Genomic DNA, 26192 nt, shown 5'->3' with positions numbered 1-26192 from the left:
TCAACTCTGGGGGAAAACGGATAAAGCTACAGGAAAAGCCAGAATCCATTTTTTCGCCAGTACACTGTGAGTGGAGCAGTTTGTCCTGAGGCCTAAGAGGAGCTGGGTGGAATAATGGACCCCCATGACTACATTTCCATGCACACCATATTCCGGTTTTATTAAGAATAATTGCTATATTCTGATTGCCCATGAGTTATGTAAACACCTTATTCCAGCTGCCATAACCCGATCAAGCTCATATTCTGAATACTGAAAAATGAAATAACACTGCTAGCATATGCTTATTTTAACTGGAATATTGTGGCATATAGACACATTAGTCAGAAAATGGCCATTTTGGAATATTATATTCCATCTGCGCATGTTTGTGCAAGGACATTTTGTTGACAAATGTTGCAAACATACTGAAACGTGTGGCAAAACGATAGTACTTGCAAAGTAAAGATTAGATCAATTTATGTATTAAAACCTGAAAGTTCAAATGTCAAGATGGAATTTATCGATGAGTGAAAGCATTGTATGTTTAAAGACGTTTGCGGACACTGCTGACAGATGAAGAATCGGTGAAAACCCCTCAAAGCAGCCCATTTTAAGGCTAAACTGTAAACCAATAACAGTTCCCACCATCTCCCTTGACATATTTGGAGGTCTGATTGTCGGCCATGAGCACATTGAGTATCAGGCCTGAGGTCATGTTCAGGACATGGCAAGTAGGCCAACTCAATGTTGACCAGATATTTCATCATTCTTTCATCATGCAAATCTCCAGGAGACCCGACATATTACCTTGGCAAACCAAACAGTAAACTGTGTGCGTGTGTGTATGTGCCCAAAAGACTCGGCCGATGAGACAGACAGTGATGATCATTAATGATTCATGAGCTGCAAATACCAGGAGATCCTGCTGCTGAAAAACACTCCCTCACTCCAGGGCAGAGTTGAACAGAAGTCTGTTTGTCCTGGATCTATTCAGGTCACTGTTGTCAGTTTGTTGGGCTCCTCTGAGGAGGAGAGGCCCAGAGGGGGTGATTGCTGTGTATGCATGACATTCTAATGGTGACCTGAGGGAGCTGTAAGATGACATGAGTTATGCTACATGAGTCTGGAGTCGTTTGAGCTGTCCATCATGGCCTTAACCCATGCTAGAACCTGCTTTGAGTAGACAGAAAAACATCATATCCTTAACTCATGCGAGAACCTACAGTACGTTGAGTGGACAGCACTCAAACGTGAGAGGTGGCCGTGCTAACAAGATGGCTAACATCCATGGGAGGAGGCCATGCTAACAAGAAGACTAACACCCATGGGAGGTGGCTATGCTAACAAGAAGGCTAACACCCATGGGAGGTGGTCTGGCTAACAAGAAGGCTAACACCCATGGGAGGTGGCTATGCTAACAAGAAGGCTAACACCCATGGGAGGTGGTCTGGCTAACAAGAAGGCTAACACCCATGGGAGGTGGCTATGCTAACAAGAAGGCTAACACCCATGGGAGGTGGTCTGGCTAACAAGAAGGCTAACACCCATGGAAGGTGGTCTGGCTAACAAGATGGCTAACACCCATGGGACGAGGCCATGCTAACAAGAAGGAACTGTTGTCTATTGCTAGATCATCTCTTTAGGTGTTGGGGAGTGAGGTTTACTCACAGCATAGTGCTCGACTCGGGCTACAGCTTCAGTCCTGGAAAGCACATGGGGATACACAAAAAGGCCTCAGTGATGTGTGGCAGGGCATCGTTGAAACTGGGAGGCTGATAGCATGCTTCTTTGGTGTATTTGAACAACTAAAATTCCCTTGTTGTTATCAGTTTTAACAAGGCCCCATAACAATTTTTTGGTTAACAGGAATTTGAGGATTTTCTGGCCCCTAGTTTTTAGGGAAATTGTTCAACGAGTCCAATCATCAACATCGATTGCATCTTGTTGGCTATAGTAACACTGCTGAGTTTGTTGTCCAGCCAGTGGTCTAGATAATTTGCTGAATGCAAATGCATTCTTGCTGCAGAGGGGCATGGGTGGATTATGAACTTTCGGGCCCCTGGGCCCAGATGTATTAAGGGCCCCCCACTAATTGTCTTATATGTGGGTGGGGGGTTTGGGGGTCCTCCCCCAGAAATTTTTTAAATTGTTTGATGTGATTTCCTGTATTCTGGTGCATTTTGGGGATGGCCAATACTAAATTCAATCAGATTCATAGCCTACATCCTGACTTGTTGATATGAGGCAATGATTCCATGCAAAGGCTTGGGCTTCAGGGCCCCCTGACCCCTTGGGCCCCTGGGCCTGGGCCCTGTAGGCCCGTTCAGTAATCCATCCCTGCAGAGGGGATAGTGCTGCTTCCATGCATTTTTTAGACAGTGTCGGTGCTAAGGACAACTCAATACACTCTTAACTCATACACTCTTAAAACGAATGTGTTGAAAACAACCGATGTGTTACTATCAACAAATGTGTTGAAAAACAACAGCAATTCCACAACCTTATGACTTTGTTTTGCTCTGATATACTCTAAGACCCCGTTTACACAAAGGGAAAACGCAGATATTTCCCTGCGGTTTGGCCTCTCGTTTACACCAAAACCCCGTTTTTATCACAGAAAACGATTATTTCTAAAACCTCCGGCCAAAGCGGAGATTTCTGATAACGCCGGTTATGTGCTGCCGTGTCAACAGGGATAAACGACGTTTTAGCTTCTTAAACGTCACATTATGCGCCAGAAAATCCTTAACGTCATGTGAGCACCTGATGTTTACAGTTTCTTTGGCTACTGATCAGGATTATCATGGATGCTGTTAAGGTGCTACTAATTTTTACTTTTGTGCAAATGCTTCTGGCCAACATGGGCCAACATGTCAACATATTTGGACTGGCAAGATTCCCAGTCGACATTGTCTTGGGCTTTACTTGCTTTGTAGTCTAACGCTACACGAAGGAGTAACTCTACTTCGCTGTCTGTCCATACAAACGAACCTCGCGCCATGTTTGCTGTTTTGAAAGGAACCGGAAGTCGCTCGTGTTAGTCGTTGGTGTCGATTCTGAGGATTTTGATCGGGCCAGCATGGCTTTATTCCTTTCCCTACACTGCCACCCATAGGTTTGGCATAGTTATTATGGTGCTCGACAGCGTATTTATGCGGGTTGATGTAAATGTTTTTTGAAAACAATGTTGTGTGCACGATGTTATTATTGAAAACGGAGGGGGGGAAATAATTGTTTCTCTAAATACCCGGCTATGTGTAAATGTGGCCTAAGACAGTGGTTCTTAAACTGGGGGTCGCCAAAAACTTTGGAGGGGACGCGAAATGATTTTCTAAAGGTTTAGTCAAAAACTGCCAGACATAATGCCTTTGGTGTTGACATAGCCTGCATATGAGAGAAGACATTTTCTGCTTCTGCTTCCAATGCTCATCTCACAACATTTATTTCGAAACCAAATTCCGCCGGTTAGAGAAAAGGGGGTTGCGAGCTTTGGCCCATTTTTTTCTGGAGGGGGGGGGGGGTCGCCAGACAAAATGTTTAAGAACCACTGCTCTAAGACAGTGGTTCTTAACTTGTCTGGCTTTGGGACCCATAATTTACCATGTTCATTAAGTTGTGACCCATATATTGTTTTAGCGTTATGGATATAATGAGCTACATTATAAGACATGCGAAGTGCCTATAGGCCTACAGTACTTGTTTGGTACATGCTGATATTTGGCATTACATTTGTGAAGTCTGATGTCACATTTCTAAGTACTTGACAAGTTTGTCTTTGACAGGGGTGCTTTGTTTCCATGTAGCATTTTAGTTTTGATGGTTTCATGCTCTCATGTGCCAGCAATTCATTGCACACCACACACGGAGGTTTCTGTCCCATTTTGTCCACAATTTATCCTACTTCAAATATTTAGGGTCATAGCCTATTTGTGTTTACAACTTAAATGATGTCTAACACGACCTGTCATATAAATGTCCATGCAATGACTGACATACGAATAAAGTATATCAAAATAAAGGTCCAATATTAGATCTGATACGGTAGCATTTTAATTTTTTTTACCACAAGAATGGTTCCGCGACCCACTTTTGGGTCCTGACCCACCAGTTAAGAAACACTGCTCTATTGTCCTTGTTTAAGTCACTACCATCAAAATGTGTTTGAAGCCATTAGGTAAGAAATTACATAGTGTCACTTGAACTAAATGTGGAAAAGTGAATTAAATGTTATAGATTGTTATGGAGGGAATATGCCATCATGACATGACATATAAATATGAAACAGAGCATGGACTAATTACCTTTTCTTAATATTTCACCTGCAGTCATCATTATTTCTAGTATAATGTCTGAGCATGTTTATCCTTACAGACAGGGTAGTGCAATGGTTGAGTGATATTTGACATATGTGATAAACATTAATGATATACAACACAAATACAATCACACCTTTAAACCCTACTGAGGTATTTGGACATATTTTATCTTTTACTAGTATGTGACTTAAACACATTTAATCTTTTAAATTCTGTCACATGAACAAGACTTACATTGTTTTACATAATATCCAGGCACATGTTTACAAGTAGCCTATAATCTGTTCTTTTAGGTCCATATATATGCAAAACAACACGTGTCATATTTCTCTACTACAGATGGTTTCATCTGCCAATGGAGTATGCAGAACCCTGACTTATAAATGACTACAGGCCTTGACTTGGAGCAGTGGAACTAATACAGTGAGGAAATATGTACACTCATCTTGGCTCTACACAAACCACATTTGAAACGGTGAAGGAACAAGTGGCGAAGCGTGTCGTCTCTCAGGCCGTAGATGAGGGGGCTCAGACACCTGGGCAGCAGGACGACCAGCAGGAAGATGCTGTAGCGCACGTCGAATCGGACCTCGTAGCTCAGAGTCCGTATCAGGAAGTCAATGATGTTGCCAAAGAGCAGCGTGTTCAGGCTGAGCAGCAGCTGAATCAGGTGCAGCAGCAGCGTCCTGTGCGCCTTCCTAGCGGAATTAGCATCACTCGAGACGGACCGAGCCACAATCATGACACAAACATAGCTGTAGACGATGACAAGAGTTGCTACCACATAGTAGAAGCCATTTAGAGCCTGGTAGAGCAACTCCTGCCATGGTGAAGTAATGAACATAAAATCAGTACCACATAACACCTGTCCAGTGAAGAAATTAGGGTCCGTCACGGAGGTGTAAAGTGAATCGACCACAGGGTTCACCAGCCCAAAGAACCAAAGAGCAGCGATGGCCACGTATGTGTTCTTAACGGTGGCAAATTCACTGTGACGCAGAGGAAAGCAGATGGCAACGTAGCGCTCCAGTGACATCACGGCCAGGTTAAGCGGCGTGATTCTGGAGGTAGAGTCGGTGACTAAGATTAAGATGGAGCAAACGGCTTTAGCAGGCCTGCAACAGAATGAGACGAATCCAATTATTGACGAGAAGAACAGCTGGATGGAGTCGTTAAAGAGCATGTGAGCAAAGAGGATGTAGCGAGAGGTCTCTCTCAAAACAGGCTTGCTCAACAGCGTGACAAGCATAACGGTGTTGATGTAGATGAAGACGAAAGACATCAGCACCATCACAGAAAATTTGGATACTGATCGAGCGATCGACGCTAGCTGAAGCACCTCCTTCGTGGAGTTGTTTGTGAGAGCCATAACCTAGTCACACAGATAAATACAAATATACACAGGCAAAGCACTGCTATTCAGCATGAGTAAAAGAGATACACAATACAAATACAGAAAGCTTTAAATCCTTCACAAAGGTGTGTCAGCTCATCAGTGATACTATGTACAAATACAGAAAGCTTACACCTTCACAGAGGATTTCACGTCAATAGACATCAGAATAATACAACTGTCAAAACATATGAAACAGAAAACATATGCGGGTATATCATTTACATGCCACAAAATACCATTACATTAAAGTATTGTAGGCGTACCTACATGTTTCCCGTATGACCTAGAGAGTTGTTTGTAACTGTGTGCTGTGTAAAGGTGGACAGACCATTCACAACAGACAACAGGCTTAACCTCCACACTTTTTTATAGAGGAGTCGAGCTGATTTCACTGTCAACACGCCCCCACCCACCCATTTGCATTTTCAGATCATTTTAGATAACACATTATTGTGTGGATTTCACTTTCACTGCGAAAAACAGAATTAGTCAGAAATTCAGATACATTTTGTAATGTAGAAATGTGAATTAAATATTTTCCAATAAGAATTCCATGAAGACACTAAATAAAAACTCAGATTAAAGTCAGTCCACAGGGCTACAAACTGTTGGGCTACCATCTCTCACATGCATCCCATATGCTAACTAGAAATGCAATTCCAAGGAATTACCAGTGCATGAAAATGCAAAAGTTGTGACGTGAAATATCATGTATAGTTAAAATAGATAATACAGAGATGGTTACTACAGTGATGCTAGGATAGACATGGTGGTTGCATAGCTTAATAAAAGTTGATAGATTAAAAGTAGACCGTTGTAGACCGAAGTTGAATGTAGATAGTTTAAAAGTTGTAGCCTGATGAGCCAGACCCACATTAAAATGTAGGGTCTGGGCACTCACCGTTGCAGTGCTCAGTCCGAGGGGCGGGATAATCAGTTGTCTTTCAAATTCCCTCTGCATGCAATAGGACAGCGGCAGCACTATGAGTCCCATGCGTTTCCCACCAGCGGAGCTAGTTGGCTAGTTCAAACGTTTGCCAACTTAATAAAAGCTTAACTCGTGTCACACTGTTCGCCAACAGCAACATCCATCTTATTTGTTTTCAAGTAGCAGGGAATTCAAGCCAAACCGTTGCAACTCTGCCATCAATCATTATGTTAAGCCCACCTAACGACTCTATACACGATTTCATTGGCCTGATTGAGTTTCGATTTCTGGAGCTCACAAGCCAACGGAGAGTTGCTAGACTAGCCCTGGCAGCAAATGTAATTTGCTGCCGCTAGGGGTGCGTCTAGATTTCTAGGCTATAAAAGTTGTTGATAGACAGCTTAAGAGACAGATAGTTTAATGATAGTTTAAAAGTAGACCGTTTAAAAGTTGAATGTAGATAGTTTAAAAGTTGTTGATAGACAGCTAGTTTAATAGATAGATAGTTTAATGATAGTTTAAAAGTAGACCGTTTAAAAGTTGAATGTAAATAGTTTAAAAGTTGTTGACAGACTGAAAGTTTAATGAATGTTGATATTCAAATAGTTTAATGGCTGTGTATAGGTAGATATTTGACGATAACTGAAAGTTGGAATGGCTCTAATGTTTGCTAGCAGTTTTGCCAACAATTTTAACTATGCTAACAATGTTAACTATGCTAAACATGTTACTTAGCTAACTTAGCTAATGTTTTCTAGCTTTTTTTTCTAACAATGCAAACTATGTTAACCATGTTACTTAGCTAACTTAGCTAATATTTTCTAGCAGTTTTGCTAACAATGTTAACAATGATAACCATGCTACTTAGTTAACTTAGCTAATGTTATCTAGCAGTTTTGTAAAAAATGCTAACAATGTTAACTATACTACTTAGTTAACTTAGCTAATGTTTTCTATCAGTTTGCCAAAAATATTAACTATGCTAACCATGCTACTTAGCTAACTCAGCTAATGTTTTCTAGCAGTTTTACTTAAAATGCTAACTATGCTAACAATGTTAACCATGCTACTTAGCTAATGTTTTCTAGCAGTTTTGCTAACAGTGTTAACTCATTGAATGCTGCGCTGTTTTCGGAAGCTTTGGCCCAGAGTGCCAGCAATCTTGATTATTGTTGACGATTTTTGTAGAGCCACAGCGTATTCTATGTTATAGCTATGGACACTTACTATGGCTTGTTTGAAAGGTGAGACTTTAAGCTCTCTGTGGGTACAAACCATTTATTTCTACATGCCTCTGTTCCTAAGAAATCCCAAGCTAAACAGTGGCTAGTTTTCATCAAAATCCCTGTTTTATTTCTAGAAATGGAGATGTAGCGTCTTTGATGAAATATGAAGTGTTGCCTGTAAAGTTTCCGGGAAGTGACCTAGCCAGACCTGGCGAGACTGCCACCTAGTGATAAACCCACGAAAATGGCCTGGTTTTGACCTGACGTGCATGTGTCACTGATTCAACCCAAAGCGGCAACCATCAAAAGCAGAGTTTTAAGATTAAATGTCCAGATAAAATGTCCAGATTGTGCGTTTTCATGAGTTTTCGATCGTCATATATTTCATTTCCATTCATCACAGAGTTCCCAAAATCACATATAAGGTGTGTTAGAGTGTCTAGTTTCGTAATAAAAAAAAAAAGCTAAAAACGTAATATTAAGTTTTTGGCACTCAACGCATGGGAAGGAAAAACGTTTTTGGCACTCAATGAGTTAACATGCTAACTATGTTAACAGTGCTAACTAGCTACAGTGGGTAGGAGTCATAGTTGATGACAAGTGACAGTACAATGGCTGAACAGTTAAAAAGTTCAGTAGTTTAAAGGGTTAAATTGTTTAACAGTGAGGACTTTTATTTTGAAACAGTTTTTGGCAGAGGAAGCAGTTGAAAAGGATGTGTAGTCTTAAAGGTGCGATTTGTAGGATTGTTACCGAACGTTCTGTAGGCCAAAATCAAAACACTGGTGAACGTTCTCAAGACTACCAGACGCGAGCCTCTTCTGGGTTGCCAGAGGTAATGAAGACTTAGCTAACGTTAGTTGACCTGCAGCTGCTTTAACGTTTCTCCAACCATGACCCAGCTACACATTACGGAAACAGTGAAAACAAAAAATACCTCTCTAACCAACGTAACATATTTAGCTGAAGTTAGCGATGCAGATGAAGTTTAGCCTAGGCTACCTGTTGTGGAGAAATATGGCCAGCTCTGCGTCAGACTTGATATTCTTCGTTTGACGAAGACGTCATCTCAGGAAGCTCCTCCGATGTCCACTTAATTTGCTTCTTGCTTTAATTTTGGAAATTTGACTGCCTCTCGTAGGCGTTCATGACTACAACGGCCTTAATTTGCTAATTTGGCAACCCAAATAGGAGGACGAGCTAGCCCATTATTAATACACTATTCTAGAATTAATCATTCAAAACATAAACGAAAATTCCAAGAGATTCCGCCCCGTAACTCATTTTTTTTCATGGGTTTTACGGGTTAGAGTAATGTTGTCAAATAAGCCATTACTTCAATTCATCGTGTTTTCTTACTCTCTGACAACATATGGTGATCATTTTTGGAATGGTTACAGTTTATTTTCCATTATTTCCTACATACTGGACCTTTAAGACAATTATATTTTATGCTTAAAGCATGAGACTGGCAGTTGCTGCAGGTGGCCTGGCCACCTGGCCTAGGATTCTAATTGCTTAACGACTCTATTGTGATGTCATCAGCCCAATGTTAAGTCTATGGGGAAATTTTGAGTAGTTTTTAATTAATAGTTTAAAAAGTATAAAAGTTACAAAGATGAAACATACAAAGCACCCATGTCCTAAGTAAGACCTACGGAACATAGTTTGAATGAAGTTTCTACGTTAAACGGTTGAAGCTGCATTAAATGCGTTAGAAGAAGAAGAAGAAAAAGCCTTGGAAGAACTCAGTGCATTTTCATGCACTGTAAGAAGAAGAAGCCTAGGAAGAACAGTACAGTGCATTTTCATGCACTGTAATTAGAGTTTTCAAAAGAGTATCATAAAGGCCTGAGTTCGCCAGTTTACACTCTTTTGATGTAGCTGTATCACTGATACATGAACGTCCTGCAAACAAGTTACAGTCCATTCTACCTCTATTCTATGCTCACGTCAGGTCACAGGAATGGACCAGAAAGATGTAGCCACCACTTCCAGGCGATTCACAAATACACGCAGCCACCACGTTATCCTACTACATCCCGGCAACCAATGCCCTACGTCAGTGGTCCCCAAACTTTTTCTTCTGAGGGCCAGCTCACTATGCCTGGCACTAAGAGAGGGCCAGAGACTCGGAGTATATCAGTAACCATAAATAGCTTAGTGATGTGAACAACCACAATCTACCTTAGTTGAATATTCCATTACATTTAAAGGAACACGCCACCCAAAATCAGTAGTGATATATGTTCTTACCGTAACTTTCACGAGTTGAGTCGTACCTCTCCCGCGTCGGTAGGTGCACTCAAACGCTCTGTCGCGCGGCGCGAATGTGTTAGCATGTTGCTATGCTAGCGGGCTCTGCCGTGGCCGTAGAGAGAGGCACATAGCAGTATTCAAACACCTCCACGTTTTACCTACTTAAATACAGTTGCACGAGTAGTTGATGAAAAATGTTAGGGCACACAACATGAAACGTGACGATTTTCCAAGCGAATAAACATGAGAACTACAATGTGTGGCGCAATAGCACTTGGGAGTACTTCGACCTAGCGTGGTAATATTATTAACACCTAATTGTAGATCCTATCCACCACAGAGTTTAGAATCCATGCTGGATCGACCCTCAGCCTCTCCCTCCCCTCTGAGCGAGAGAGGCACACACACTAGAGATGCGCTGATGGGCTATTATTTCAACCATAACTGCATAGCAAAACTTATCATCCATCAGCCATCCATCAGCACCAAAGTTTGTTGACCAATTTTCAAAACTGCACCTGCCCACCATCCGCTGGTTGTTTTAATGTAGGCTATATGGGTGATGCAGCGCTGCTGACGTGAGGCTAGAAAGCCCTTGCCTGTTCTAGAAAGACTGATCTAATGCAGCAAATATATTAAAAGGCAAAAGTCGTACATTGGCTAGTCCTATCCCCAGAATATCAGCAGCAAACTCAGTCTCTGTCGCGCAAAACAGTCTCCAAATAAAACGCACATCGGCCTGTTGCCTATTCTGCCAGCTTGTGACAATATATCGTCCAAAATGCTTGATTGCATTGCATTCTCCACATTTTTAGCTACATTTTCATGTACCACATCAGCATTTTTGTTCAGTGAATCTTTTGTAAATTGCTTTACAATTACCGTCGGGCCTATAGGCCTATTGCCTGGCTTGCCTCAGCTTCGGTCACGTCCTTTTACAATTTTATCATTTTACTTTGTGAATTGTGAATTTGGATGAACATTTGAACGAGTGAATAAAAAATAGAAATAGTTATCCCAGGAAGTCCCAGAAATATGACTTGAATAGAGGTTAGTTAGTTATTAACAATGAATTGATAAATATTTAGAATACTTTGAGCACTGATGCAGTCAGCATAGGCCTCTTACATTTTGTGCAGGTAGGCCTACATTTCATTCCGTTTTCGATGGTAAACGCGAAACAGCGCCAAAACAACCACCAGTGGACAAAAAGAGTATTACACGTGTACTGTTAAGACCAAGGGGGCAGGCGAATTCCCGGAAGTAGAAGAATCGACGTAGGCTGGAGGGACCACCTCTCTGCTAACTCCCATAGAAGTCCATTCATTGTAAGATTTTTTTGAAATACCATAACTTCATATAACATATATCCTGTGCCAATATTGTAGCTTCTGTGTAATCCACATAAACACTACAAAGGCAAAACAGACTCCACTAGCTCGTCCGTAACGTTGGTTACCCGTAAGAAGAACGGTTAGCTTGTTCGGTTGGAGGGAAGCTAGCTTTGACGTAATCTCTCTTTCGCGCCGTAGGGAGATAACCGTATTGTTTGGATAAGAAGCTCAGTCCACCTTGTCTATGACGGTAACTCATAAGCAAAACCTAGCATACACGACCGTATGTTAAGGTAAAGCATTACACAGAGGGAACCTAATAATAATAAAAAAGTAAACCTAATTTTTAAAAAAAGGGCACTAATCATTTCAGAGGTTTTCGATGGATTGACCGTAGGTCGGAAAAGTGGAAAAAAGATTAGCTTCAAGGCTATAACTTTGTTTTGTTTTAGCATGACTGTTTCTGAAGATGATCATGTAGGCTATGGTAGCTTCAACATTAACTCGACTTGGTGAGGATGATATTAATAATAATACATAAATAAATGTTTAACTTTGATGACTTTGAAGGCGAAGGAAGTGTAAGAAGAATTTCTGTGTATCTATCATATGAGTTACAAGATTCAGTTCGATGGCTAACGTCACGAAGTTAAGTGTGAGTCTGCGCAGTACTGGGGGGACCAACTGAAAAATCGTTCTATTTGACTCAGTGCCCTCCCATTGAAAACGACGGAGTCTGTTCGTCCATTTCTTTTACTGTCTATGGTTAAGACCCGCCATAGAGAATGAATGGGGGAAATTACGGATGTTATAGTTTGACGATGTCGTACTCCCCTGCGGGCCAGATGCTATATACCACGGACATGTTTTTGGGGGCCACCCAAAATGAGGTGGCGGGCCGTAGTTTGGGGACCACTGCCCTACATGCTCACAACGTCGCCACAATAGAACTGTGTTAACTTAGGTGGGTAGTAAAACGAGCACACAATATACTAAATTGTGCACACAAATTAGAGGTCAAATGAGTGCACCATTTACTAACACATGACACCACTCTGATGTCGCTGACAGTCTCCACGGTTGCATAGTAACCCATGAGCGCGCGAGAACTCAAGCCTTGCTGGAGCTGTGCAGGCTCAGTTGTGATGTCAGGCTACGGCCTATGGTGCTACAGTACATATTCATTACTATGGACATAACCATGGCGATTCGTGACCATCGTTCTTTGGAGGGAAAATACATTTTGGAATATTATACGATTGTATGAGTTTGACAGTCGACTTGTGTGGACTTCACCGGAACTAAATAGAGGTATGTGCACTGGTTGAATTAGCACAACTTTTATGCATTTCTTTCACATCTATAGTAATTTTTTTTATTGTGTTCACATGGAAAGAATCAGTTCACATGGCTAGGCACTTGTAACATGTTAAGAGGCTAAAAGCAAGTTTTAACCCTTTAGGCGGCAGAGTTTTTTTTTCGAAACGTTCGATTTTGACATCTTCATTTCAAAAGGCTATATCTTAAAAGTGATAAGAGATAGATACTTTCTGTAAATTAGAAAAATATTAAGGATTAGGGATTAAATGTTCATATCTAATTTGCATATTATGAGGTCATATGGTGGCGGCCATCTTGGATTATACATTTTCATGAAAAGTCGCATGTTTGATGGATAAAATGCACCACTTCTCTCCCCCCAAAATATTCCTCACATTCTGTATGCTATATTGCACAATACTGAATGCTCAGGTAAATATTGAGTAGTAAACAAACTGTGTAAATCATTACTAATAAATGGCAGAAACAAACCGAATGCATAGCGGTAGGCTGGCCTTTTGCTATAGAGATTTTCCATTTACTACATACAGTAGGCACTCTGAATCCATGTATGGGGCACATATATATTATTCATATGACACAAACACAAGTAGACAAGACCTGTTTAGTTCAAAAGCTCACTTGCCACGGCAAGGCACAGATCAGGAGTGAGATGACGAGAAAAGACAGGAGACAATGTTAGTATTGGGTCATTCCACGTCAATTCAACCAGGGCCCACGCACTTAGGTCTCAAAAAATTCTGAAAAAATTACCAGGTCTACCTATGTTACCCAGGAGACACACTGTAAAATTACTCTTATGTAAGATCAATACTTTCCAAGATACAGCCAGTTTTACAGGGGGAGGGGGTGTCGATTTTGTTCGGCCTCTTTTTTTTGTCAAAGTTCACAAGCCCACAGCGCAAGAACTAAACCATGTAGGAGGCTCAAATTTTGCATGCTGGTACATAAATAGGAATAGTATGTAGCAAAATCGTCACGTTTGGTCTGGATAATCCTGCATGGTCATAGCTGTCCCTCAAAGTTGATACAAATGTTATTGGAGTTTTTGGCTGGGCTCTGTTTAAGCCTTCAGAAGACATATTTTTACTCAACATAGGCTCTTGATTTATTTCCCTACTGTGTAGGCTACCTCTGGCTCGGCCGCTGTGGCTGGTGCAGTCTTTACCCGACAAGATTCCCCTCCACTGAGCGTGTTGACCCTGCAAATATAGGGAGACAAACATTCCCACACACACCTGTTCCCCCTCATTAAATTAAGCAGCCCCGTTCTGATAGGTTGGATAGTTGAGTCTTTGAGTTTGTTAGTCAGTTCATAGGATTGATTTGGAAAACACCTGTCAAGGGATAATCAAGGTTCACACGTGAAGGCAAAGCAAAATCATGACAGCACACAAGACCAGTGATCACAAAAATCAAACAAATGCATTAAGACACGTCAAACGTGAATAAATTCCATTTTGCACAACGTGACAATGACAGTGAAGATGTGTGTGTGGGCGGGAGGGGAGTGGAGCAGTGACTGTGTGTGTGTGTGTGTGTGCAGTGTGTGTGCAGTGTGTGTGTGGGTAGGTGGGGGCAGTGTGCTGTAAGTATGTAGAGGATGTGTGTTGGAGAAGATCCTGAAGACAATGTGCTGTGTATGTAGGGAGGGGGGGGGGGGGCAGTGTGCAGCAAGTATGTAGAGGAGGCTTACTGTAGCAAGCAGTGTGCTGTATGTATGTGTGGTGATGTGTGTGTGTTTTTTTTGTGTGTGTGTTGGGGATGGGGGTGGGGGGGGCAGAAAGGCTAGGCAATCAAGGACATGGGTAGATAGATGGAGGAGAAATCAAAAATAATAAAAAGTTCTATGGAGATGTGCAAAAGTTGGAGAAAGTCAGATGTGTGTGTGTGTGTGTGTTTTTTGACGTGTGATGAAATAAGAAAATAAATAAAAGGTCTGTAGCATAGGGAGAGGGATGTAAAAGTGCTAAAAGTCATGTAGGTGTGTGTGTGTGTGTGGGGGGGGGGGGGGGTCATGAGTGCTGAGGAGTGAATGAGTGCAAAGTCAGTATAGTGTGAGTTCAGAGTTGGGAAATGTTTGAGAGTGCTGAGGAGTGAATGTGTGCAAAGTCAGTATAGTGTGAGTTCAGAGTTCGGATGGCCTGGGGATAAAAACTTCTCCTGAGTCTCTCAGTTCTGGCTTTGTGACTACATAGGCGTCTTCTTGATTTCAGCGGTAGGAATAATCCATTGTTAGGATGAGAAGAGTCCTTCAGGATTTTCTGGAAAAGATATCTTGTAGAGCAGGGAGTTGAGTTCTTATAGTACATTCAGCTGAGCGCACTACTCTCTGCAGAGTACTACAATCTCTAACTGTGGAGTTCCCATACCAGGTGATGATGCTACCAGTTAGAACACTCTCAACCGCTGAAGTGTAGAAGGCCTTCATGATGGATGTAGAAACTTTGAATTTCCTTAGCTGACGAAGGAAGTAGAGTCGTTGTCTGGACTTCTTCAGAACATATTGAGTGTTAACAGTCCATGTTAAGTCTTCAGTAATGTGGACACCAAGGTATTTAAAACTTGTGACTCTCTCTACAGGTTGCCCGCTGATCATTAGTGGGGTGTAACTGTAGTTCTGCTGCTGCCTTCTGTAATCCACTACCATTTCCTTGGTTTTATTGACATTCAGTGTCAAGCTGTTAGATTGACTCCACTGTGCCACCTCATCAACCTGATCCAAGTAGAGCTGTTCATTGTTGTTACTAATCAGGCCCAAGATCACTGTATATATCACATATACATACATGAACCTACATGTATCCAACATGTGCCCAGAATTGGTGCAACATGTACTTATTCTGTTGGAACATGATGGATACATGTAGGCTTGTGTTGGAACATGAATACATGTAGGAAAACTGTACAATGTTGAAACTTCATTAAATGAACATTCATTAGTCTATTTGTGTCGTTATTAGTGACAAGCTATTGCTATTGTTGCTTAAACTATTATGCGTTATAACCATCTGCAAAACAGGAATACCAATTATCTGCGAGATATGAGAAATGCCATAGGCTGGCCTTACCACATTTTCTCTTTCTTACATCAATACGTTATGGAAGCATATGAGCCCACTTCAAATCATCTCCAAATATGTGATTATGTACCCTAGCCTATAGGCTAAGTTTAACAATTTTTTATGGACAATATCCCTCGGACTGCAATTTGAATACATTTTGCTGTGCTGTACTGTAAAAGTAGGCCGTTTATTAAGTAGGCTAACAAATGAAAAGTGTTTTCAGCTGAAATGGTATGAAGGCTATAGGTGGACCGCCTGGACCTTTGAGCAAAACATCAGCAGACAGAGAAGCCCTCAGTGTAGCAATGCAGACTGCTCGGGGAACCTGCTTATCCAACTGTGGGTCACCAGTCAAACTGACAGGCTTATCATAAATTCGCATTTATTTCAATTTGGCTATAGGCTACGATTAAAGTTCCTATGGTTCACAACTACTCGCAATATGCTATCGACACTAGTTAACCACAATTTGTAGCCCTATTGGTCATTGGCGTTACTTGCAATGTGAAACTAAAATCTAAGACAGTAGAAAATTATTTTTAAAGACAAGTCTTTAAACATAATTTTCTACTGTCTTAGATTTTAGACAAACAGACAAAATGCACCAAAAACAAAAAACCTCCGGAGTGGTAGCTACACATTTGTTGTTGCATGATAAAGCAATGAATGTGCTGGTAGGCGTTTGACATGACGTTTGATGGATCCACCGGTTGGTAGGAAGGGAGGTTTTTGGCATCATTCCCGCGCTATACAGATCTGCCTCGTGCGCGCGCCGAGTGGAGAGAATTTGCGTAGCTCGGACTAGGCCTACTGTCATTCTCATTGCGACTCCCCACACTGCCTCTACGTTCCCCCCTAACTGTCCTATGAGCACTTCGACCTCGTCAAACATACCCAGTGGCATTAGACTAATGCTCCACCACGTTACTGTCACCGTATGGAGCTAAATTTGGGAAAAAAATCGGGAAAAAAATCGGTTCAAAGCCCTGCTCACAACAATCACTCACAAACAACGTGTGGTCACGGAGTGTTGAAATCGAGTTCCCCTTTAACACAGTCTACTTCCATTGTAATGCTAAAGTTGGAATAATTTCTCAATGGAGAGTAGCCATTAGATTAGAGTATCTAATTATATTGTCTATATGCCTAATACCAATTGTACTACTTACTGCCACACACAGATATAGAAGAACATTAAGTTAACTGCTTACCACCAACAGCATAACCGTTCCGGGAACAGTATTTTTTTGTTCTAACCGGTTCGGGAACGTCAATTTATTGGTGGAACTCATAACCGGAAACGTTATAATTCCGTTTCTGTTCGGAACGAACCGATTGGGGAAAAAAATCGGTAAAAAAATCGGGGAAAAAATCGGTTCAAAGCCCTGCTCACAACAATCACTCACAAACAACGTGTGGTCACGGAGTGTTGAAATCGAGTTCCCCTTTAACACAGTCTACTTCCATTGTAATGCTAAAGTTGGAATAATTTCTCAATGGAGAGTAGCCATTAGATTAGAGTATCTAATTATATTGTCTATATGCCTAATACCAATTGTACTACTTACTGCCACACACAGATATAGAAGAACATTAAGTTAACTGCTTACCACCAACAGCACAACCATATGCTCAGTGACAGCATTATGATTATGATTAGCCTATCAATGATAAAGGAAAAGTTTAGTCTTGCAACAACCTAGCAACAACTTGTATGGCTTTCTCCTAGCACGATGGTAGTGACCAGAACATGAGTTCAGGTAATGCACAGATTGCACTCGTATCATTTAATTTACTCAGTATCACCTAATAAACCCTTGTTGTTGTTAGACCAAACTTTTCCTTAAGAATCTGTTGTTTTGGACCAATTTAATGACTCAACAAGAACAGTGAGTGTGGCACTTCCAGTATCTCCCTTGACATATTTGGAGGTCTGATTGTCAGCACATTGAGCACATTGAGTATCAGGTCTTAGGTCATTTTCAGGGCATGGCAAGTAGGCCCTAAACCAGTGTCACCCTCATACTGCTGATATGTTTATCTTCTCACTCAATGTTTACCAGATATTTCATTAGTCCCCTATGACAAATCTCCAGGACACCACACACATTACACAGAGTAAACTCTGTGTGTGTGTGTGTGTGTGTGTCAGCAAATGAGACAGACAGTGATGATCATTAATGATTCATGAGCTGCAAATACCAGGAGATGCTCCTGCTGCAAAACACTCCTTCGCTCTAGAGCAGAGTTGAGCGTAGGTGTGTTTGTCCTGGAACTATTCTGGTCACTGTTGTCAGTTTGGTGGGCTGCTCTGAGGAGGAGGAGGAGGAGGAGAGGCCCAGAGGGGGGTGATTATGTTGTGGGGTGATGCATTATTAATGAAACACTAAAGGTGACTACAGGGACCAGTCAGGTTTGATGAACTATGCCACCTGACTCCTGGGGCGTTTGAGCTGTCAGTCACATAGCCTTTCTGGAAAGTACTGGAGTTACTGACACCTTTGATTTGGGAAATAAAAGGTGGGTGGTGTGGGAATTAAACCAATATTATTTTGTTGTAGGCCTTTCCTACTATAAGCCTATTTGTCCTGAGGCAGATCCACTTCCTGGTGCAGTTGAACACACTCTTTAGACATTACAATCACACATCATTATGTAATGCATGTATAGTGTAAATCAATTATTAATGTTCCCACACTCAGCACATACTGTTGTACCATTCTTATTCCTCAGCAGATTTGTGCCTGCAGATGTCGACTATGCTACTTCCGCGCAGAAACTGAAAGATTAAAGATGAGAGACAGCATACCTACACATATCCACCTGGACCTCCCAGTCTTGGAAACAATGATAAAATGAGGGGGGGGGTGTCTACCATACAGTAGGTGTACCTCTTTAGGATGTGTCTTGATTCAAGTATAAGTAGATATACTTTTTTTGATCCCGTGAGGGAAATTTGGTCTCTGCATTTAACCCAATCGGTGAATTAGTGAAACACAAACAGCACACAGTGAACACATAGTGAACACACAGTGAGGTGAAGCACACACTAATCCCGGCGCAGTGAGCTGCCTGCTACAACGGCGGCGCTCGGGGAGCAGGGAGGGGTTAGGTGCCTTGCTCAAGGGCACTTCAGCCGCGGCTGGTCGGGGCTCGAACCGGCAACCCTCTGGTTATAAGTCCAGAGTGCTAACCAGTGGGCCACGGCTGCCCTAAAGTGGGCCACGGTTGCCCTAATTCAGACACCTAACCATCATTTTACTTCCAGTATTAACTGATATTAAACCTCTCTTATTGACTAAAATAAACAATAAACTGTGTACAACAGACATAGGAAGCAAATTATGGTAGCACTTTATAAAAACTACACACTATGAAAATGTAAGCCATAAGCTAATGCAAATCACTGTTCCGACATTAATTTTCTTCAATAAGTCATCTCGAAACACAATGTTTTGTTCTTGGTCATTTTCATAATGAGTAAATGTTCCGCTCATTATATCTAGATTATTATCCATGATTAACCAGTTGTTAAGGAATTGTCTATGGTTTGGTCTATTGTTTGTTAGTTACAAGGTGTATGTTAATGATTAAGTAACTATTTACATCTACATTTATGCATGCCTTTATAGATATAACCTAAAGATTAAGACATACACTAATAATTAGTGCGGGTGTTGATACATGTTTTAAAACCACTATACTGCAATTCATGACCAACTCAAGAGTTACTACCCTAGTGGTTAGCTTAGGATATTTCGTGAGTTCTCATCTAATGTGAGATCTCCCTATGCCTTACAAAGTGTTTACAAATGAGTTGTAAAGGTTAGCAGTAAAGGTTAGCAGTACCTAAAACAGTTTATGTATTCTTCTAAAAAAAGACAAGGGAAAGACATTACAGTGCTACAAAACGTAACAGTCTCATTCTTCTTGGCAATCAGTATAATAGACACTTGATTGTCAAAATTCAAACTGAAGACAGGATTAATTCATGGGCAATGTGATTTTCTGTGATAGTAATTTAATATCTCAAAAAATTCTACACACAAATAGGAAAACCTTTCACCAAATCAGCAAAACATTGTAGTTCTCTTGCAAAAGCTAACACAGCTTGCTTAACTCTTCACACCTTCGTAAAAATGCACGTTATAGTCCGATAGGATGAGCAGTGAAAAGCATAAACTAAAACTCCACAATCAGCGTCAGGTAGGAAAAACATACAGCAGGCCAGGTGTGCAGCGGCAGCCAAGCGCGCCAGCGTACGCTCCCGGAAGTGACCTCAACCTATTTCTGAGCTCCTGTCCACTTACTCTGCCACCAGATCACTCAGGTCCACAACCCAACAGCTCCTTGCCATCCCCCAGACACACCTTAAAACCAGAGGGGACCAAGCCTTTTCTGTAGTTCCCCCAAACTCTGGAACTCCCTCCCTCCCCATATCAAATCCTGTAACACAATTGCCAGCTTTAAGACAAATCTTTTATTCTCTTACTTTTAATTCCTTTTAATTTCTTTTTATGCCTTTTTGTTTTATCCTTTGTTTTGAAATGTTTATATATATATTTATTTATTTTATCTTTGGGTATTTATCATTTGTTTTTTTATACTTTATAGTCTTTTAATTTATGTTTATGCTTTGTTTTACCTTTTTAAACTTTATCTTTTTAAATCTGTTTTATTCTGTTTTACATTATTTAACTATATTCATGGAGTCTTGCACACCTGTCTATGTATCTTCAAGGCATATTTTTTCTGCCTTCCCTGCTCTAACTTGTTAAGCACTTTGGGTCAACAGTCGTTCGTTTAAATGTGCTATACAAATAAAATTACTTGACTCCTCATATCAAACAGTAAACACAAGCCATCGCAATAATAAGCACACAATGTGCCAACTACACACTGATGGTATGAATAAAAACACATCTGGCTTTTGCTTTCTCTGTGCACAAGGTAGGCTATGACAGTTTGAGGTTATACTTTTGTCATAGTTCCGTAAACATACAGAGATCCAAACTTCAAGTATTGGTGTTTATTTACACACATCAAAACAAACACAAATGTGTTTTTCCAATTAAGTCAAAACACAAAATAGTAATTTCACTGAGAAAAAAAAACAGTCTACACCGTGTCGTCCCTCTCACAATTTAGTCTACATCACATGCAACGTCCTCTAGTCCAAGGCACCGGGGAAAATATATTCTGGAGTGCCGTATCCAGGCCTTACATGCCTGGTCAATATCCCCACACCTAGAATGATTTTTTTTTTTGCCTGTAAAAGGGCTATTTCTTACTCTTCTTCTTTCCTCTTCCTCCTCCTCGTTCACCTCCTTGTCCTCTTCCTCTAACTTCACCTCCTTGTCCTCCTCCTCTAACTTCACCTCCTTGTCCTCCTCCTCTAACTTCACCTCCTTGTCCTTGTCGTCCTCTCCCTCTCGCTTCTTCACCTCTGTGTCCTCTTCTTCCTCCTCTTCCTCCTCCTCCTTCTTCACCTCCACGTCCTCTTTCTAGGCCTCCTAATTCTCACTCTTCTCACTCTTCCTGCTCCCTCCATTGTACTCCACACGGACAGCTTACCTCTGGCTTATTTACACTGCTTAGGCTGATTGCAAAGTGAACTAATTATCTAAAACAGTTTTCATGATGTGACAGTGTGCCAGAGAGTTGGCAAAATAGTGTAAATAATAGGCATACAGTAGTTTTGCGAGGAGTGTGTTGATCATTTGGAAATTGAGTGCAAAGCAGTGAGTTGTGTTTGCGGTTCTGCAAAAAGACTGCTGTGCAGTGGATTGTACCTACAGTTTTGCAAAGTGTGTTACAAAATTGCATACTTAGTGCTAAGCAGTGTTTGTGTTTTTAGTTTTGCAAACTCAGTGAGTGGTTTTGCTATACAATGTAATAACACTCAGATGTGCAGAAAGCAAACTTTCTGTCATTGCCTGTCAGCCTTCAGCATATGTTAGCGCCCGGGCATATGTTAGCACCCGGGCATGTGTAAGTGCCTGGGCATATGTAAGCGCCCGGGCATATGTTAGCACTTGGGCAAATGTTAGCGCCCGGGCATATGTTGGCTATCCCCTTTTTGCCGGAATAGAAAGTACAGATGTTTCTGTTCAGACGTAGAAGAGTAAAAGTAAAAGTTGTCAGAAAAAAAATATATATCCAAGTCAAATACAGATACCTCAAGCTACTTAATTACAGTAATGGAGTATTTTAGTTAGGCTGATAAGAATAATAGTTGTGCATTTTATGGCTAAGGCATGAAAGTTTCCACATATAATCTACACTCTAAGGTTGAATTTCAGACATGGAACCATTTTGTATCTGATCTCTTGAGGTCAATGTCATCATCATTACATCCCCCCCATTATTCTCCATTACAATAATGTACATGTTCACAAATATGCAGATTTATTCCAGTAGAAATGCTTATCAGACAGGACGTGACGGGACGTGATTTTTGCAGTGAGGTGCGCCTTTTTTATGTTGTTTTGTCACCAGATTAGTAGTAGTCTAGCCTGGCCATTTGCCATCCCCTTGGTACGCTTCGCTTCTACAAGGGTCTGGGATCTCGGCTATTGACAAACGTTTGCAAGCTGGATGCGTGGAAGTTTGTAGAAGTTTGAAACGACTGGATCTAATTTCACCCAATCGCTAACGTTTGACCGTGACGTATGTTATGCGCCAGCTTGATTGTGAAGTAAGCTACACTACAACACTCAGAAATTGCGTGCGCTGTATAGCCTACAACAACCATTCCCCACCAGAGCGAACAAGATGGATGTAAATGACCGATGCCAGCTTTGCAATACAAATGTAAGAGTTAGCCTGCTGCGCCTCACGCTTTTGCAGAGGTGCCCTGAACACCTCAAATTGAAAAAAGTTCAACTCCAAGCGGGAAAGGGCCCGCGTTTTTTATGAAAACATAGTGCAAAACATTTTTACTTTATATAAACGGCAAAGCACATGCTGTCTGATCACACCCTTATTCATGTTTTTCATTCCATGGTGCCACCAATTAGACAGGTCTGGACTACAGACAGGCCATTTTAGCACCTGGACTTTTCCTCTATGCAGACATATTGTGTAAAGAAGCGCAGAATTCATTTTTGCATTGTTTTCCTGAAATATTCTAGGCCTTCCCTGAAAAGACATTGTCTGAATGACAGTATATGTTCCTCAAAACCTGTATACATCATTCAGAATTGATGCACCTTGCCAGATGTGCAAAATGCCCATGTCATAGGAACTAATGCACCACCATAATGGATGCTGGGTTTTGAACTAAGCACTAATAGTTGGATACATTGGATAGTTGAATAGTCCCTCCCCAATTTAGCAGAAATTAGTCTCAGAAGTCTTTCTGAGCACATAAAATAATTTTCTTTACAGAAAAAGGTCTGGTTGTAATGCAGTGCCACCTGAGGTCCAAAAGTAGCCTGGGAATTACCATACGACCTCTTGGCAAATTTGGGATTTGCTCTGCAGGTCCGTCTGGCCAAGAGTCCATTGAAGCACATTTCCAATGTCCCTAATACACGCCAATACAATCGCTAATCCAACATAGAAGTGTATGTCTTTGGAATTGAGTAAACAACTGCATTTAAAACCTTTGTTTACAAGATTGCTACAATTTAGTAAGAGTTTAATGTACCAATTTAAGTTTAATTTCACTGCTAACATGGCACAACTAATTAGGTGAACTGGAACCATGAATGGGGATTAAAAAAGATCATCCTAGAGAGCCTGAATGTGATGATACTGTACACGAGGCAACTTTTAGTGCAATGTTGATGGGAAATGTTGCCGGCCACGGGCAACCAGGTGAGACACAGAGCAACTAATCTGGGGGTCGTTTCTAGAAAAGTTAGCAACGACGTTGCTCAACCACCATGGTACGACGCAACTTGCGACCAAACAACGACACTGTTACACCTGTTTCCAGAAAGCATCGTACCTGTGTTGCAATTCGCTACCTCCGACGTTCGAACACTGTAGTTTCAACAATGTTGTTGATGATGCAGCGATACATATCATTGGTGGAAACAGTGGCAACGTGTAATACCCCACCCCCTAGAAATGTTCTGTCACGGCCTATGTCGACATTTTTCTAATCCAAACCAAGTGATTAATGCTGGCATTGTCATTGCCATCATCCAAAACCTAAACCTATTGCAAGCATATAAAACAGTTAACTTAAGCAGACCAATATGAGTCATTATTTGTGTTAAATATCTATGTTGGAAAAAATATATAGCCTGGACAAATGTCTGGGTATCCCATAGCTTATCAACTGTCTCGTGGCTTAGCGGCAGCTCGACCGGAGTTCGCATCCTATCTCTTCTTTTCACCTCTGAGTAAGAGTAGGCCTACGAGACACAACAATAGGATTTGACCATACATATTTAGTTACTCTACATTGAGAGATCAAGACATCAGTCAAAAACAATTGAATCTACGTGTCACACTAGTTCACCTGCAGGTAGCGAGATACAAGAGGAGAATCTCACAAACATAAGAAAATCGAACCTACAACGCTGGGATAACAAGTCACCTGCTTTAGCCACTACACCATTTATCACTGTGCTGAATTCAATAGTCTGTGAAGATTATAATTACTAGCCTATCAAAAAGCAAGGCAATACTCGAATGAATATAAATAGCAAGAATGAGCCAAGTAGGGGAGTCAGTCTCTTAATCAAAATTAAGCTACAGGATAGATCAATCATTGAGTCACGAGATAAACATCCACTTCCTAATTTTTAGTTAGGCGGTTGTGATTTTTGGTTAGGCGCTCCGGACACCAACTGGAACTACCAAGGAACGACACAAGTGCGACTGCCCAGGGGCAGTAGTTCAAATGATCAAACTTTGCATCCTTGTTTGCGATTGAGAGTTCGAACTTCCTTTTCTAGAAACACCAAATCCAAGAACGATGGAGCGAACTACCAAGGTTGCGACGCAAGTTAGCAAACGACGCTTTCTAGAAACGAGCCCCAGGGCAACACGTCGCCATCAGATGCTCAAAGATGGTCATGTGACTCATTGCCAGCATTCTGATTGGATGATCTCAAAAGTTTCCGTTAAAGTATCGAAAGTGTTCAGATAGAAAACAGTTGCCCAACCTCAATGACAAAGTATTTCTCGTCAACATTGCCCTAAAAGTTGCCCTGTATATTGAGTCTCTCAACTGCTCAGTTGCTACAAAATGAAAAAAGCGTCCCCATGCACAATACCTTTTATATATGAGCTTATCTGCTCCACTTGTTCTTTGTTACTACCCACCATTGTCTGACAGAATAAGATAAGATAAGAATGAACTCATTTACAGGTGTAATCTGTTCTGTCTGGATGTGGTGACTTGCATGAGAAACTCAATTGATAATAAACCCATTTATTACTCTGATTCTGATCTATTGTGCATTTATTCAAATGTGACATTATGAGGAGCTGATGATTGCGAAAGTGTTTATTTGACTGATGTTTGACTTGGCTGTTTCATTTCACAGAAAGGCCAACCGTTTGATCTAACCTCAGGGTGTATGAAATATTTCAGATGTCCGTTATCTGTCACCTCCTGGTTTCCAAGAGAGTAGACTTCTGTTCTTCAGTCATCTTCCTTGTCTCCTCCTGCTGGTGAAATGTACATAAAATTGTCCAGTTACTTTCAGTTACTTGTGCTGCCCCAAATCAGGTGAAAATCAGGAAACAATGAACAGCAAAACACAAACCAGCCAGCAGATGGCAGTAGAAGACAGCAAACCACATCCAAACAGAGTTCCATGTCTGCTTATGGGGGAGTCAGAGTAAGGTGAGCGGTTTATTCTTGTTGATGGTGTTTACCTACAGTAAATGTGTGTCCACAAGAGGACCAGTTGGGGGTGACACATGACATCTTACTGATTTTGAATGAAACCCAGTTTGAAGGGTAAACCTGACAACTGCAAAACACAAAGAACACATTTTGAAACAAACTACGGGGAGATAGACCTACAGTACCTCTGTTTTCAGGGCAAACATACTTCAAACAAACCTCCCTCCTGCTCTAAGATGTACACACGACAGAAATTGTCCATGCAGATTTCAAGGCATGGAGTGAGAGGTGTCAATCAAGATCTGTATAAAGTACACTGCAAAAACTGATATCTAACAAAGTGTTGTTAATGGTATATTAAGAGAAAAAAATCTAGCCGTTATTTTTTTAAGTAAAAAGACACCTAGCACTTTCTCGTAAAATAATTTGGCTTAATTTAATAAGAGTTTCCCTTATTTGTTTTATTGTACAGTATGTCTTAAAATAAGTCAAACGCTTATTAAATTAAGTCAAAAGATTTTACGAGAAAGCACT

General features: G+C 41.1%; 1 protein-coding gene across 1 annotated transcript; it reads right to left on the bottom strand.

Moving 5' to 3' along the window:
- Window positions 1–1670: 1670 nt before the first annotated feature.
- LOC143099416 (odorant receptor 131-2-like) lies at window positions 1671–5667 on the bottom strand. The gene is made up of 2 exons (XM_076262411.1): window positions 4761–5667; window positions 1671–1684 (listed from the first exon to the last, which is right to left on the bottom strand). The coding sequence occupies exons 1-2, from the start codon at window positions 5665–5667 to the stop codon at window positions 1671–1673; spliced, it is 921 nt and encodes a 306-aa protein (XP_076118526.1).
- Between the last annotated feature and the right edge of the window lie 20525 nt (window positions 5668–26192).

This window comes from Alosa pseudoharengus, unplaced genomic scaffold (genome assembly GCF_046254945.1).
Source record: "Alosa pseudoharengus isolate Yale_2024_CS ecotype anadromous, Long Island Sound unplaced genomic scaffold, YU_APseudo_1.1 YU_APseudo_1.1_scf_28, whole genome shotgun sequence".
In the NCBI taxonomy this organism is placed as follows: Eukaryota; Metazoa; Chordata; class Actinopteri; order Clupeiformes; family Clupeidae; genus Alosa; species Alosa pseudoharengus.
The sequence above is the reverse complement of the archived record's forward strand: the minus strand, read 5'-3'. Positions and strand labels throughout refer to the sequence as shown.